This window comes from Syzygium oleosum, unplaced genomic scaffold (genome assembly GCF_021117445.2).
Source record: "Syzygium oleosum isolate NSW1041296 unplaced genomic scaffold, Sole_v2.1 Sole_v2.01, whole genome shotgun sequence".
Lineage (NCBI taxonomy): Eukaryota > Viridiplantae > Streptophyta > Magnoliopsida > Myrtales > Myrtaceae > Syzygium > Syzygium oleosum.
This window is the reverse complement of record NW_026607485.1, coordinates 12,054,096-12,069,091: the sequence shown is the minus strand read 5'-3', so window position 1 is coordinate 12,069,091 and position 14,996 is coordinate 12,054,096. Positions and strand designations below refer to the sequence as shown.

Genomic DNA, 14,996 nt, shown 5'->3' with positions numbered 1-14,996 from the left:
TGGATAATTTTAGGTTAAGTATAAGTTTGAAGAATATCCTTATATTTAAAATATCTTTCCTCGCCTTTCTAGCCTTTCTAGTATGCTCTAAACAACAATTGATCCCCACTTAGTAACCCCGAAAACAATATTCAACACTTCTTAGACATATATAAAAGTAATTTTAATCTGAAGACTATTGAGACGCACATTAAAGGTGCACGTACTTAGTATCTTCTTGTCATCATCGTGATTATTGCGGGTCTAACCACCGAAGCCTTTCATCTCCCAACATCTGTCAAAAGTCCCCATCATGCTCTTAATTAGACCGAAGAAGGACGATCCCTCAATTCACGAAAGAAGTACGTCCTGTCCCCTATCTTCCGTCGTCGAGAGTATCATTTGATTAAAGAATTCCTCAAGTCCCCTATCTTCATAGACATAAATACAAGCATTTTTACTTTGGAGATCATTGAGACGCACAAGAAAGGTGCACTTACTAAGCATCTTCTTGTCATGATCGGGATTGTCGCGGGTCTAACCACCGAAGCCTTTCATTGCCCAACGTGCTCTTAATTAGACCAAAGAAGGACGATCCCTAAAGTCAAGAAAGAAGGACATCTCATCCCCTAATCTTTCCCTTCTCATCTTTGATGATCAAAAAGATTGAGGCATTTCTAGCTAGTTGTCCAATTTCTTTGCACAAAATTGCTACTTCGGTTTAGGGATACTTTGATTGTTTGCACTTTCGTTAAACCATGCTCAATTCTCGGATGATTATTAAGACATGCTAATTAAACAAAACGATTGGGACAAAAGTGTACACAACAGGAATACTCAACAAAGTAATTAAACACTTTCAACTTCCGCAACTGATGCCAGTGTCAAAATTTTCTGAAGTTATTTCCTTACATGGCGAGAGATCAATCGAAAGCCGAGGTAACCATAGCTGCATCAAGTACAAAAGCAGATACAAGAATGTTACCATGGAAACATGGAATCGATGGATCTGGAGAGACGGGTTTAAATGTACAGATGGATCAAACAGTCTGCGATAGAAGAAGAAACTTGACAGCTGACTTATTGAAGCATCGTCTCTTGCTTACTTACCTTTAAATTTCATCCTCTGATTAGATGCTCATTTTTATTTCATTCTTTGATGGGTAAAATCATCAATTAGATACTCATATTACCATCTCGCTCTTATTATTTTTATCGAATGAAAGCAAGAGGATAAGTACTCCGCATGGTTGGCTGAGAATGATCTAAACCAACATGGAGGCTAGAACAGAACGTAAGCTCCATAACAGTGAAGTGTCTGACCGACCCTGCATCTGTGTGTTCCTCTTTTGCTTTTCTGGTGCCCGGCTAACATTGTACTCGATTTACAATTACCAGTTAAATGTGCATGTTCTACTGTAATAATCGAAATTCTATTTATAGTTGTCTACAGGATAGGTTCCTGTTATGATAAATAAGAACATTACATTAAGTCATAACAGACCTTTTATCCAGAAGCAGAAAATGAAGGGCACCATATGGGCAGATCATAATAATAAGACAGCCCTTCACTTACATTGGCAAGAACAAGGAAGAAGATCCTCCATGCATGCAGTTCTTTCCGAAACCTGGCCACCAAGGCACAAACTGTTTGTCATATCTAAGACAAGTGCCTCCACAATGCCGGGCGATCTCTCGATATAAGGAGAGCACGTGAGGACAGATGGTCGAAAGAAGGCGAGTACAAGTCATCTGGACCGATGACTTCTCTGACATTTTGTGTGCTTCCCCCCCCAAGAGTGTGCAATGCTTCATCCTTCTCAGCATCAAACACAAACAGTCCTTGCCCACTTACCCCCACGACCAGGTTGGAGTTGCCCCAAACTTGAGTTATTGCCACGTGATCGGAGTGTAAGTTTGACTCTGGCAAAGTATAAGTGCTGAATAGGCCTTGTTTGCGCAAGGAGAACTGTTGCACCTGTATGCAGCTCAGTTTCCTTCCTACCGATTTTAGGCTTGTGCAGCCCAGAAAAATAGAATCACCACGAGAGAAGACTGACTGCACGCTGATCCCGAGCTTTTGTATCTTGAGTCCCACGCCAGATGGATGGCGGAAGTCCATGATATTAATTGAATCGGCGCTGCAGTATATGCCATCATTGCCCTCAGCTTCCGATGAACTGACTCTGCACTCAAGACACGGAAAGTCGTAAGAGACTATGGAATGAAAACCTTCAAATGGGGATTCATAGATAGTATCAAATACCAGAATCATGCATCCTTTATTTCAAACAAATATTACAGCTATAGCAGAAAAGCAACACAAAAATCAGGAAGAGAGATGCAGTGCAGTCAGTATGAAGAGGTGCCGATGTAGATGATACGAAAATCCAGTCAACTTGCACAAGAATAACTACATTTAGGATATTGTTAACAGGGATAGAGACTTAAATTGTCTAGGAGCATTTACCTTTGTCGAACCCCTCCACCAATTTCAGCATCAGTGTTGTTAATGTGAAGGGCTGATATTTTTCGTCCAGAGGAAGGCACAGAAAGTAATGGTTGCGCGTTAGGAGAATTCACATCCCATAGAGAAATTGTCTCAGCTTCGGCTATAACAACTTTCCCTCTGTTTCTCCATTGCAAAGGACTCGAATAGTCCATTGCTAACACAGGTTTCTGCACCTCCCATTTCATAATTTGCTCTCCATCCCGGATATCATAGACTCGGACACCCTTCTGGCAGGTGGCTGTTGAGATAATTAAAGGTCCACATGGCTTATACCACCATAGCTGATTTTCTGGGACCATAATACTAGACAGAGCACTTCTTCTATACAAAGTGTCACTGTGTAAAGGGCCAAGTACTGTTCTCGAAGAAGTTACAGCACCACCTTCCTCAACATGGCAAGCTCGAACATCTTTGGTGTAGAAATCCCAGGAGCAAAACCCCGCATCCATCATATTTCCAGCAGAGGCTGCAACAACATACCTCCCTGAACACCCATCTGCACCAGGAGCACGGATAATCCAACAATCCCTCCATATGTTAGGTGAGATTGCCATGGAGGGCTTGTATACAGCTTTCTCCTGCAAAATCTCAAACCATTAGAGGCACATTAGATCTATTTTCTGTTTTCTTTCCACCAGATCCCATTTATATCCTGCGGTTGACACTTGTCAACAATGATGGTACTCATGGATGAATGAGCCTCTTTTGCCAGGTTAAGGGGATTGAGCATGCAATTTTCACAAAAAATGATCTCTAATGATAAAGAAATCTTCACAACCTATGGTGAGACCTTCATTTATTTCAATAAACGAAGTAAAATAAAACAGCCGCATATCTCTTGATATAGTTAATCCTCAAATGATGAAGTTCCTGGTAGTCATAGTTGCTTATTGTGGCACTATCTTTACCACTGATTAAATGCAGCCAGCATTAATTTCATCTTTTCTTCCTCATGCACAGTTGATTAACTACCAGTGAACTATAGACATCATGAAAGAATGCAACCAGCTGTTATTCAAGAATGACCAACCAAAGACCCAATAATAAAAGCCAACACAAATTTAAGAAGAAATTCACTCGACAGTCACCTTGCTCTATAAGTAAATTCAAGTATATGGAACTTACTAAAAGGGAAACAGTCACCTTGCCTATAAGTAAATTCAAATATATGAGTACAGTTTTTTATCACTAAAAATGCAAAAGCACACCAAGTGTAAAGATTATTAGTCAATTAACAAGGTTTGACACCCAAGTAGTAGTGAATGCATATTGACAAAAGCTCACTTAGCGACATACGCTTCTCTGGAGTGTGTAATCCCAACATCTAACATTTGAAACACACGTAAACATGCTCCTCAGGACATTGTGGCAATGAGGCATAAACTCTCAGCTAAATTATCATGAGAGCAAAGCGAATAACATACCTCCGAATTGGTAATATCATAGTAGGAACATGAGCCATCATCATGAGCAAGGAGAACTGCCTCTCCCTCTGACACAAACCAACCTCCAGTGGAGGCCTTGCTGCCGATCTCATGCAGTTGATAAGCATAAGTGTCTTCATTCTCCTCTCCAATTATAAGCCTCTGACTGTTCTCCTGATCATCAAATTCATCAAGCTTTTCATCAGCCGTAAGAATTATCTCCGGTTCGGCCTTCCCGTCAACAAATTTCTCTTCTACTGCTGAAGTTGCAACACCATCCATCTCTTGAACCCCACAGATCTCCATGTCAGACTTCTGATCCCTGATGGTGATCATAGATTGCTCCTCATCCAATGAAGCCAAAAACTCCAAAGCTATCGGGTTGTCATCAGGGTTCAATTTCTCTTCCACCTTTGACATAGAATTAGCCTCAGAAGTATTCATCCCAAGCACTCCTGCTTCACTTGATGACCGTGTGCTTGCTATCGCTGCCTTCACAGAGGTTCTACTTTTTAGCAGCTTGTGATGAGGAAAAAGTCGAGCTTCTAATTCCTCACTATTCAAAACTTTAACTGAACATTTTGAGCTACTCTTCTTCTCAACCTGAATCTCGCCGACCGATTTATCACTCTCAAGGACAGCATTTGCAGTGTTCTTTACAGCAGCCATCTTACCATTAGAGTCACCTATTGCATGACCAATCACCTTTTCAATCCCTGAAATCTTTTCCTGGATATCTGAAAGTATGACTTTCGACTCATCTGGGTTATTCAAATCCAATATCTCCTTAGTCCTCTTAATATCCGAAGCGATCCTCTTAACCTTACCTTCTAAAAAAGCAAGCTTTTCATGCAGCCTACTCTGATACTTGTTACCCGCTTGACCATTAACAGCTTCGGAGCTCATCCCCTTCTCCACCCCTGAACTGCTCAAACATTTCGCACTCGCATTTCCAGTCATTTCACTGGCAACACCAGATGAGGATGCCAAATTAGCATTTGTTCCCTCTTCTGATTTCTTATCCACTGATAGTTCATGCAAAGGTTGACCACTTAGATCAACACTAACCTCTTCAGCGCTCACCTCTTCAGCGCGACCCTTCAAATCTAACTGAGCATCTACCTCGCTCGACTTGACCAAACTTTCAGAATCAACGGACACTTCTCCATTCATTTTATGTACATTCCTTCCCTTCACTCCTACTTTCGCAATCGATGATTGCTCACAAGTCCCGCCCTTCTTCACCTTATCCTTCAAATCCCTCAAAATCCTATACCCGCCGCCGCCCCCGCCGCTCTCCTCCCTCGATTTCGCCCCCGCCTCCCTAATCCCTCTCTTCTCCTTCTTCTCCGCCTCCCGCCCCTCCAGCGAAACCCTAGGCAACACCTTCTCCTTCTTCCCGTCCGACCCGACCCGCCCACCGAAAGGGCTGGGGCTCCGCCCCCTCGGCACCGACGGCCACCGGGCCCCCTCGCTCGACACGCGCGGCGGCACGGCGCGCGGCTTGGGCTTCTGCGCCGACGCCAGCGGAGCCCTGGGGCCGGGCTTGGAGCCGGCGCCGGTGCCGGAATTCTCCTTCCCGGGGGCCGATCTGGCGCCGGAGAGCGGGGTCAGGGGCTTACCTGTCCTGGGAGCGGCGTCCTTGGCGCCGGCGCCGCCGCGGTCCTTGATCCGGCGAGCCGACGGCGCGGACATTTGATGCAGAACGCAGGGAGAGGGGAAAAGCTGAGGTTGGGGTTTTGGAGGTTCCCGAAGAAGATGAGAATCGATGCAGATTTCAAAGAATTTCATTTTATTTTTCAGTTCTTTTATTTTTTTTGGGTTTTTTGGGCGGGAAACGGATGAGTTTTCGATTTTTGAAATATTTGGTGACGTGGAATCGGACGGAGCGAGTGGGCCTCGGGGCTTTTTCCGTAATTTCGCAGGAGTCTGAGGACTGGGGAGAAAAGAGGAAGGTGTTGGGCCGAAAGTGGAAAATAAAGGAAAGGAGAGGGGCCCGGGAAATTTTCTACGGGCCGAGATTTTCTGTTTTTTTTTTTTTTCTCTTTTTCTGTTTTCTATTGGTTGAATTACAAAACAGAAGGAGAAAATATTAATAAATTAGTAATAAAACCGAAATTGGAGAATACAAGTGCTAAAGTAAAAGAGCAGAATTGGTAACATTCTGAATTTTTACTCGGGTACTTTTCTTCCCCGTAATCACTTTCTTAATTGACGTACGCATTTGGCGACTTTTTTCTGAGTTAATGGAATCTTTCCGACTCAGAACTAATTAGTGTTGCTAAGCTCGCTCGAGTACACAAGTTTTGAATATTCTAATTTACAGGAATTAACTGGGTTATCAAATAGCAATATGTAGATAAGTAGGAGTACTTGCGCTCGATGTTTGCAAGCAAAGCTATCCTCCATGAATGCGTGGCGCTATACCTAAATCTAACCACATTTTGAGGAACGATATTGTTAATCGGTATATGGTAGATGCATGTGACATGCCTTTCCCTGTTTTTGTGAGATCAATAACCATGGAAAGATCAAATTATTTAGTAACTTTGTGCCTACCAAACATACAATATAAGTTGAGTTGTCTTACTTCGTAGTTGTTTTTTAAATTTTGTAATTTATGTATTTTCGATCATACATGTTTTAAGTAGTAAATTTTTTAAAGGTGTTCGGCAAACGCCTCAACAACTGCATGACTTACAAAGCCGCGGCAGTTCATAGCAGCTTTTAGGAAGTCGACTCACATACACCTTTGAAGTGCTGTAACTTTAAAACGTGAATTATCAAACATATGAGTCGTAGCACTTAATAGCACAATCACAACATGGTGGGGCTACAATTATGCCAAACGAAAAACCAAGTTTAGTCCTTCATTGTGAAGAAAGACAGTACTTTTAATAGTTGTTGAATTACCATTCAAATACTTGCAATTGCAATTTTGCCAAACGATTAAAAAAAAAGTTGCTTCAATTTAGATACCGAAAATTGAACACTCTTTGCTTTCGATAAGAATATTTTTAAAATCCAAGCCACGAAGAAAAAAGGACCAAGCTATAAATCCACTCAATAGATCAAATGCTTTTAGGGAAAGAAAGAAGGGGAAAAAAGAGTTTAAATGCTTGAAAAAGAAACAAAATTAATTGTAAATGAGGGATTTTAACGCGGAAAATGTCGTGTTTATATCATCTTTCACATTCATTTTGGTTGAACTTGGATCGCCATTCTTGTAACAACCCGAATTTCGATGTAATTCCGGGATCAATAAAATTGACATTATTTCGCATTTCATTTTAGTAAGTCTCGCCCAGAGCTGATCACTCTAGGGATACTAACCAATAGGGTAAGGCTAATTAGAAAGCGGTACGTGGACCAAGAATCCGATCGTGAAGCGGACGCCGATCACGAGAAATGATGAGAGAATATTATGAACCAATGTGGATCGATCTTAGGAAAGGTGACGGATTTGGTTTGGCCAAAGCCAACGATGTACAATCAGATCGCAGGTGATTCTGCATGACCGAGAGTGCACGTGGCCAACCAGTCCTGAACTTAAACCGGACGATCATGACTTCTAGGACTAGTGATAATTTCTCATTCTCTCAATGATCGGACCGTTATGACTCGGATAACCCTAGGTCGATACGCGTAACCTCTAAACAGCCGCCCATTAGTGAAAGACCCTGAAATTGGAAATTGAGCGAGTTTTGATCACGAAATTGGGCCCGGATTTCGATGTTGATTTTCGATGGCTTAAGAGACTATTTTTGGGAATTTGACGTCATATTATGCTGGCCACGCATATTTCGAGTTAGTATGGTTGAAAATTAGAATTTCGGTCCGGGGGTGAAAAATTACGATTTTGCCCCTCGGGACACCGACTTGGATTTTGAGGCCGTATGAGGTTATTTTTCGAAGCCGATGTCATTTTGGGGTGGCCACGCACATTTAGAGTGGTTTCGGTCAAAAATTGGAATTTTGGCTCGGAAGTAAAAAATAATATTATTTTATTCCCAGAACTTGGCAGTCGATTTTCAAGGGCTTAAGAAGCTATTTTCGCGATTCCGACGCCATATTATGTTGGCCACACTCATTTGGGATTGATATAGCCAAAAATTGGAATTTCGCCCCGGGACCGGAAAAATGACCGTTTTGCCCCTAGGTCGTTTTCAGTTCCGAATTTTTGGGAAAATATTTGGGATAATTAAGAGTACTTATCAGCTACATTATTGAGGCTAAAGACCATTTTGCCCATCAATTATTGGGCTGGAACGAACGTCGGCCGTCGGATTAGAGGTATTTTGGTCAAATGGCCCGGATCGGCGACAAGTGGCACTTTTGGGCTGATACTTTTGACTGGTCTGACCAGCCCTCTCTCTCTCTCCTCCCCCATTCAGCCAGTCCCACCGTTCAGCAGCCCCTTCTCCTCCACGTTTCCTCCTCCTCCGCCCGTCCTCCTCTTGGTCGCCGTCCGTACGCCGGAGCACCGCCGGAGCCGCCGTTCGCCGGAGCTGCTGGACGCCGGCGCAGCCTAGTCTCACCCTCATCCCGTCCGTTCTCTCTCTCCCTCATCCCCGTTCTCTCTCTCTCTCTCTCTCTCTCTCTCTCTCTCTCTCTCTCTCTCTCTCTCTCTCTCTCTCTCTTTCCGTCCGGCCAAAGGACCGCCGGAGCTTCGCCGCCGCCGCACCGGAGCCTGATCGGCCGAGCTGCTGCCGCCGCGACCCCCAGCCCGTCCGTACATCCCCCCGTATGTCACTGTCCGTACAGTGTCCCCGTACGGTTCCGTACAGTGTCCGTACGTCATCCGTACCGCCGTCGTCGGGAACGCCGCCGCCGGTTCCACTGTTCATCAGTGATCGGCCGCCATTCCTCGTCATCGTGGCCTAGAATTAAGTGAGTGTATTTCCTAAACCCAGATTAGGACTGATAGTGCATTTTCTGGACTAGGTTGAGTATTGTCGGTGTATATTGGGAAAAATTAGAGCACCATTTGGTGAGGTATATTACTAAAATAATATTGGTGATTTATTGGGCGAGCATGGATTAGTTGAGGATTAAGTGACTGGACTGCCGGGTATGCCCGGGCTGAACGACTTGTTGATTGCTGTGCCCAATGGTGGGAATTGACTAATGCCATGTCGTGTGACTGAGTGGCCGATCAATGCGGAGTGTGATTGGCCAATTGATGGCATGAATTTGATTGGATGCCTGAAATTGTTGTTGCTCATGGTGTATTGTACTGCATTGCATGGCCACGCATTTCGAATGCCGAGAATGAGGCGTGTAATGAAATTGTGTGAGAATGCGTGCCTGCCATGAGCATGTGATCACTAATTATGCCCTGATGCGTTTTACGCGGGGTTCAGATAATAATGGCAGTGTGTGTATGTGTGATCACAATTCGCCCTGATGCGTGTTACGCGGGGTATGCCGTCCCCATGCACTTTGAAGCAGGACAATGCCCAGTTCGTCCGGAAGACGACCATCCTGATGCGTTTTACACGGACTCTGGTTCGTGAGGAGATCAGTGTTGCGCCTCATGCACTTTGAAGCAGGCAAGAGACACTGGGCCAGATCGGTGTTGCGTCTCATGCACTTTGAAGCAGGCTAGACACACCGGGCCGGGAATGGTGCTGACTCGAGTCGTAATAAATATTAACAATTAAGACAGTGTGCAGTGTGAATTGAAACGGGAGCATAGCATAACATTGACACCACATGCATAGAATGCGTGACCCGGCATGCGAAATGAACACCGTAAACATGAGCATGAGTGTGGCGCACGTGTGACCATTGTATTCGCGCACGTATCTTGAGAATTTTAATGAACTGCCTAACCTGCAGGGTAATTCTTATGTTCCATTCGGGCCCGAGGGCCCAGGTTATTGTTTGCGTATTATGTTGTTTTGCCTGTCAGGAGATTGCATGTTAGCCTAACCTAGGTTTAGGGGTTATACTCATTGAGATTCGTCTCACGGTTGTAATAACCCACTTTTTCAGACCCCCAGCCATAAGAATGCCGAATCCGCCGCTTTTTGGAATACCTGTACAGATACATCAGTATACAAGTACATACCCTGCAGGAAATGGGGAATCTTATGTAAGATACCCATCCATGGTGTTTGTAAACGTGGGAGAGTATTTTCATCAAACTCAGGAGTATGTGGCTTGGTGCCTAAGAGATGCCGACGGAAACCTAGGGCAACCCCTTAGGACTTTTGATGCGCCAATCGGTCAAAATGGATTGATGGAACCCATATATGCGGATGGCGAGGTGATCAATCCTCAGGATGTTTACAATGTAGATGGCGTTGATGAGCCTATGAATGGGGAGCCACAAGAGCCACAGGTGATAGCTGAAGACCAAGACCAAGTTGCCGAGGAAGAAGACGAGCTGGAGGACATGGATCTGGATTCTGATGAAGACCATGGAGAGGTAGCTGAGGTAGGGTCAGACGTGGAGATAGGATCTGACGAAGAGCTGGGAGTGGACGACGATCTCTACCTAGATCCAGAGTTAGAGCAAGACTCTGAAGACGAGCGAGCCCAAGCCGAAGATATGGATTCTGAACCGTCCGAGTCTTCAGAGAATCCTTCCGAGGAGCCGTCGGATGACACTACTGGATCTTCCGACCCTGAGTGGAAACCCTAGGTTTATCCTGAACCGTAGATAGTAGTGAGGGCTGGTAACTTTTTGACTGGAGCCCTTTCTTTGAGTCAGTCTGACCTCCCTAGCCACTTCCTTTTTTGACCCCGTGGCATGCTGATCGTATAGGTGTGGACTTGTATCTTTTTCATGGTTGTGTATGGATGTTTGTAAAAAAGTTTTCAATAGCAATGTAAAGTGCAAGTATATTTTCATCTATGTTGGTTACTTGTTTGGTTATCCTTGGCTCATGTATATTTAGTCAGGGTTTATTATTTATTACTTCCGCTTGTGCTTTACTCTTTGTTTGGACGTTGGGTCGGCGACGCTTCCTGGGACGTCGCATACAAGCAAATCGACCTTTGCGTGGAATGTTACCGCTTCGTGAGGTACGGGGCGTGACAATTCTTATATTTGGCCTAATTTTGAAGCGGTTTTCATTCTTAAATTGTTTGAATTGTAAGTAATTATACTGCGATTCGATTCAATTACAAGATCCTAAATTTTGTGGCATTATAGTTTACCAATGCTTGTGTTTAATGTTGCAATACTTCACGTGACTAAACACCCAAAAAAATGTTAAAAAATAGGTGGCATCATTGACTAGCAAGTATGTTGTGGAACTCTATCATGGGCAAGGATGTGACCCATTTCATCACCTATTCATGTTCGACATTAACAAGTCATGTACCAAAATCACATCTAAGTAGGAGTGAGCAAGATGGACCGTCCAAACCTAGATTGGACCGGACTGAACGGTTTGGTCCGGTTCTCTAGAATATCGGTCCGGTTCCTGGTTCCTAAAAGTTGAATCGGTTTCCGGGTGGTCCGGTTCCCAGTTCTAGAGTGGGAACCGGACCGACCGGACTGGACCGATAAATATATTTTTTTTTCTAATTTTTTCATATATATTTATTTACTTTTTAAAATTTTTGAAAAAAATAGAAAGCCTAATCTAAATTCCCCATTTTCCTTTTGCCTTTACCAATAAGTGATTGGTCTCATTGGAACCGGACCGAACCGGACAGTCCGATCCGGTCCAGGGTCCCAAGACTAGCCGGCTCGATCCCCGGTCCTAGAAACTAGGAACCGGTTCTCCCGGTCCGGTTTCCGGTTCTTGGGTTGGATTGGGCTGGACCGAGAACCGCTCACCCCTACATCTAAGTATTGGGACCAAAAATCTGAACTTTTAGAGACCGAGGGTTAAGTTGCAAAATTATAGAATTTTATGATCTGTTAGGGAAATGAGGAGGGGTGAAAATGGAGGAAATTGTCCAATCAATCTTACTCTTATCGTACAGATAATAATTCAATCCTAAATTTTTTATTTTGCTAATTTAATCCTAAATCTTTGTGCAAAATTTCATTATTATTCTTCTAGCCAATTTTCATCGAAAATCACTGACGTGGCGATGTGAATGACTGGACCGTTACACCAGTGATTCTCGCAAAAATTAACTAGAAGGGCTACATCGAAATTTCGGGAAAAGTGTCAAAAAAGTGCTAAACCTTTTGCATTTGTGCCAATTTAGTCATAAATCTTTTTTTGGTGCCAATTCAGTCCTAAACCTTTTGCATTTGTGCCAAATTAGTCCTAAATCTTTTTTTGGTGTCAATTCAGTCTTAAACCTTTTGCATTTGCGCCAATTCAGTCATAAACCTTTTTTTTGTGTCAATTCAGTCCTTCCGGTCAATTTTGGCCGAATTTTACTGAATTAGACAAATTTAATAATATTTTAATATTTTTTTGAAATTTTATTTATTTATTATTATTATTTTTTCCTCTCCCCTCCCTCCTTACTCCAGCCGATCGTTAGACTAGCGACTGGCTAGAGGCCGGCGCCGGCGAGGCTCGCCCTCGCTGGCCACTGGCGAAGGCGAGCCTCGCCATGGCTTGGCGAGGCCTAACCTCGCCGGAGCTGGCGAGGTCGGGCCTCGCCATGGCTGGGCGAGGTACGACCTTGCCAAATCCGGCGAGGTCAAGCCTCGCCGACCTTTGGTCGGTCGCTAGTCCGGCGATCAGCCGGAGAAAGGGGAGAGGGGAGGGGGAAAAAAAAGAGAAAATAAAAAAATAAATAAAAATTCAAAAAAAATTAAAATATTATTAAAGTTGTCCACGTCAGCGCCGGTGACTGGCCACTGGCCGGTCGGAGTTCACATTAGCAAAATCCGGCCAAAATTGGGCGGAATGATTGAATTGGCACAAAAACAAAAATGTTTATGACTGAATTGACACAAATACAAAAGATTTATGACTTAATTGGCACTAAAAAAAAGGTTTATGACTGAATTAACACAAATGCAAAAGGTTTAGGACTAAATTGGCACTAATATAAAAGGTTTAGGACTTTTTTTACACTTTTCCCTAGGAATTTCGCACGAATGTTTTATGATTAAATTGACAAAAGTGAAAAGTTTAAGACTGAATTGGCATCCGCACAATATATTTACAACCGATTGGATAATTTTCCCGGTGATAATGTTATGTGGGTGTGAAAATATGATGGATCGTGAAACTTTCGCGAGATAAAAATGTAAACGGGTCCGTCGAGTTCACGTTAAACCGAGTCTTCGATGAGAAAATTCACAACACAGAAGAAGGAGAAGGATCATCATGAAAAGGACAAAACCCAGCTGCAAATTCATGAGCATCCGCAAATAAAAAATCTCCAGCAAATCATTCAAGATAGGATCTACTGATAAGCAATTTTGCTGAAGTAGGGTTTCGAGTAAGCTTTGGTATGATGACATAGATTTTGGCAGCAATTTCATCATTAATATCAACGGCTCCCTTTCTTTGTTGTCCCTACCTTACCATAATCTAAGTTTTGTCGCCTTAACATAGTGAAAGGGAAAGAATGCTTTGGTTTGCTTTCTTTGGCTTTAGAATGTATAGAGAAAATTTCAACAAAAAATATATATATACTAATATTTGCACACGGATATCATATACAATCTCCGGTTTTCGAAACTTGAGAAAATTAACGAAATTTTTGGAGTGGCATTTCAAGTTGCGTTTAGATTGTAATCCTACTAACAGATGTCACTTTCCTTTCCAATTTTACTCCTTCCATCGTTCTAGACCCACCTAACCAAAACCTTAAACTAGCTCGGCCTTCCTCCTCGACCATTGCTGCCGTTGCCACCCACCATCCCGGGCCGAGCCACAGCCTCGTCACCGATATCCACCCTCGACCGAAGCTTGTCCCTCTGTCGATCCCCATCGTTCTCTATGTGACGACCCCCTCTATCTCTCCTCGTCCCTTTGTTCTTGCCACTCTCTGTCCAATGTTGGCTTTAGCATCGGGGGCGACACGTAGAGGTGTCAAAATGGGTCTTAAACCCATATATGACCCATTTAAAAATAAATGGGTCATATATGGGTCACTTTAATTTTAAAAAGTCAACCTTAAATGGGTTTTAAATTTTAAAACTTAAAGATAAATGGGTTTAAATGGGTTGAGTTTGAAACCCTTGTCCAACCCATCTACTAGTCTAGTAAATGGGTTAAGTACTAGATCCATCCACACACTCTCTCCCTTTTTACAAAAATGTTTAAAAAAAATCGAAATTTAATTATTTTTTTTCTCCTTTTCTTTTATTTTTTCTTTTCTCTTCTTTCTTTTTCTTTTTTTTTTTATTCCGGCCGGTGGTCGGCCACTGCGATCGGCCACCGGGGCGGGACGACCTCGCCGGAGGCCGGCGAAGCTCGAGCTCGCCGGCCTCGAGCGAGACTCGAGCCTCTCCGATCTGGCGAGCCTCGAGCTCGCCCAATTCCGGCGACCTCGAGGCTCACCCAATCCCGGCGAGGCTCCAGCCTCGCCGACCTGTGGCGAGGCTCCAGCCTCGTCGATCTGGCGAGACTCGAGCTCGCCGAATCTGGCGAGGTGGAGCCTCGCCCAAGGCCGGCGAGACTCGAGCTCGCCGGCCTCGGGCGAACTCGACCTCGCCCAAGGCTGGCGAGCTCGAGCTTCGCCGGCCTCGAGCGAGGCTCCACCTCGCCAGATCCGGCGAGCTCGAGCTCGAGTCTCGCCAGATCGGCGAGGCTGGAGCCTCGCCTGAGGCCGGCGAGGCTGGAGCCTCGCCTGAGGCCGGCGAGGCCTCGGCCTCGCCAGATCGGCGAGAACGAGCTTCGCCGGCCTCCAGCGAGCTTGTCCTCGCCTGTGGTCGGTCGCCGGCCACGGCGGCCGGCGATCGGCCAAAAATAAAGGAAAAAGAAAAAATAAAAAATAATTAAAAATTCGATTTAAAAAATAAAAAAATATTAATTTTTTTTATTTTCTTGGATAATGACTTTATGGAAAATATTTTTTAGAAATGTCGCATTTTTTGTAAAACAAACAGAACCTCAATTTTAAAAAAAATTATAAGTTTTTTTCACTAGCTTTGTATTGCATAAAATGTTTTAGCAGTATAATTTTAAAAAAAAACCATAAGA

The 14,996-nt window shown here is 43.8% G+C and overlaps 1 protein-coding gene across 1 annotated transcript; it reads right to left on the bottom strand.

The window, feature by feature from the left end:
• Positions 1 to 1,390: 1,390 nt before the first annotated feature.
• LOC115683554 (KIN14B-interacting protein At4g14310) lies at positions 1,391 to 5,678 on the bottom strand. The gene is made up of 3 exons (XM_030608093.2): positions 3,916 to 5,678; positions 2,450 to 3,069; positions 1,391 to 2,165 (listed from the first exon to the last, which is right to left on the bottom strand). The coding sequence occupies exons 1-3, from the start codon at positions 5,608 to 5,610 to the stop codon at positions 1,640 to 1,642; spliced, it is 2,841 nt and encodes a 946-aa protein (XP_030463953.2). The 5' UTR covers positions 5,611 to 5,678; the 3' UTR covers positions 1,391 to 1,639.
• Positions 5,679 to 14,996: the final 9,318 nt, after the last annotated feature.

Bases quoted from the DNA above. Each gene is read 5' to 3' on its own strand.
- LOC115683554 (XM_030608093.2), bottom strand. From the start codon at position 5,610: ATGTCCGCGCCGTCGGCTCGCCGGATCAAGGACCGCGGCGGCGCCGGC. The intron at 3,070-3,915 runs GTATGTTATTCG...GAGATTTTGCAG, and splicing joins ATGATATTACCAATTCGGAG to GAGAAAGCTGTATACAAGCC. The intron at 2,166-2,449 runs GTAAATGCTCCT...TCTTGAGTGCAG, and splicing joins GGTGGAGGGGTTCGACAAAG to AGTCAGTTCATCGGAAGCTG.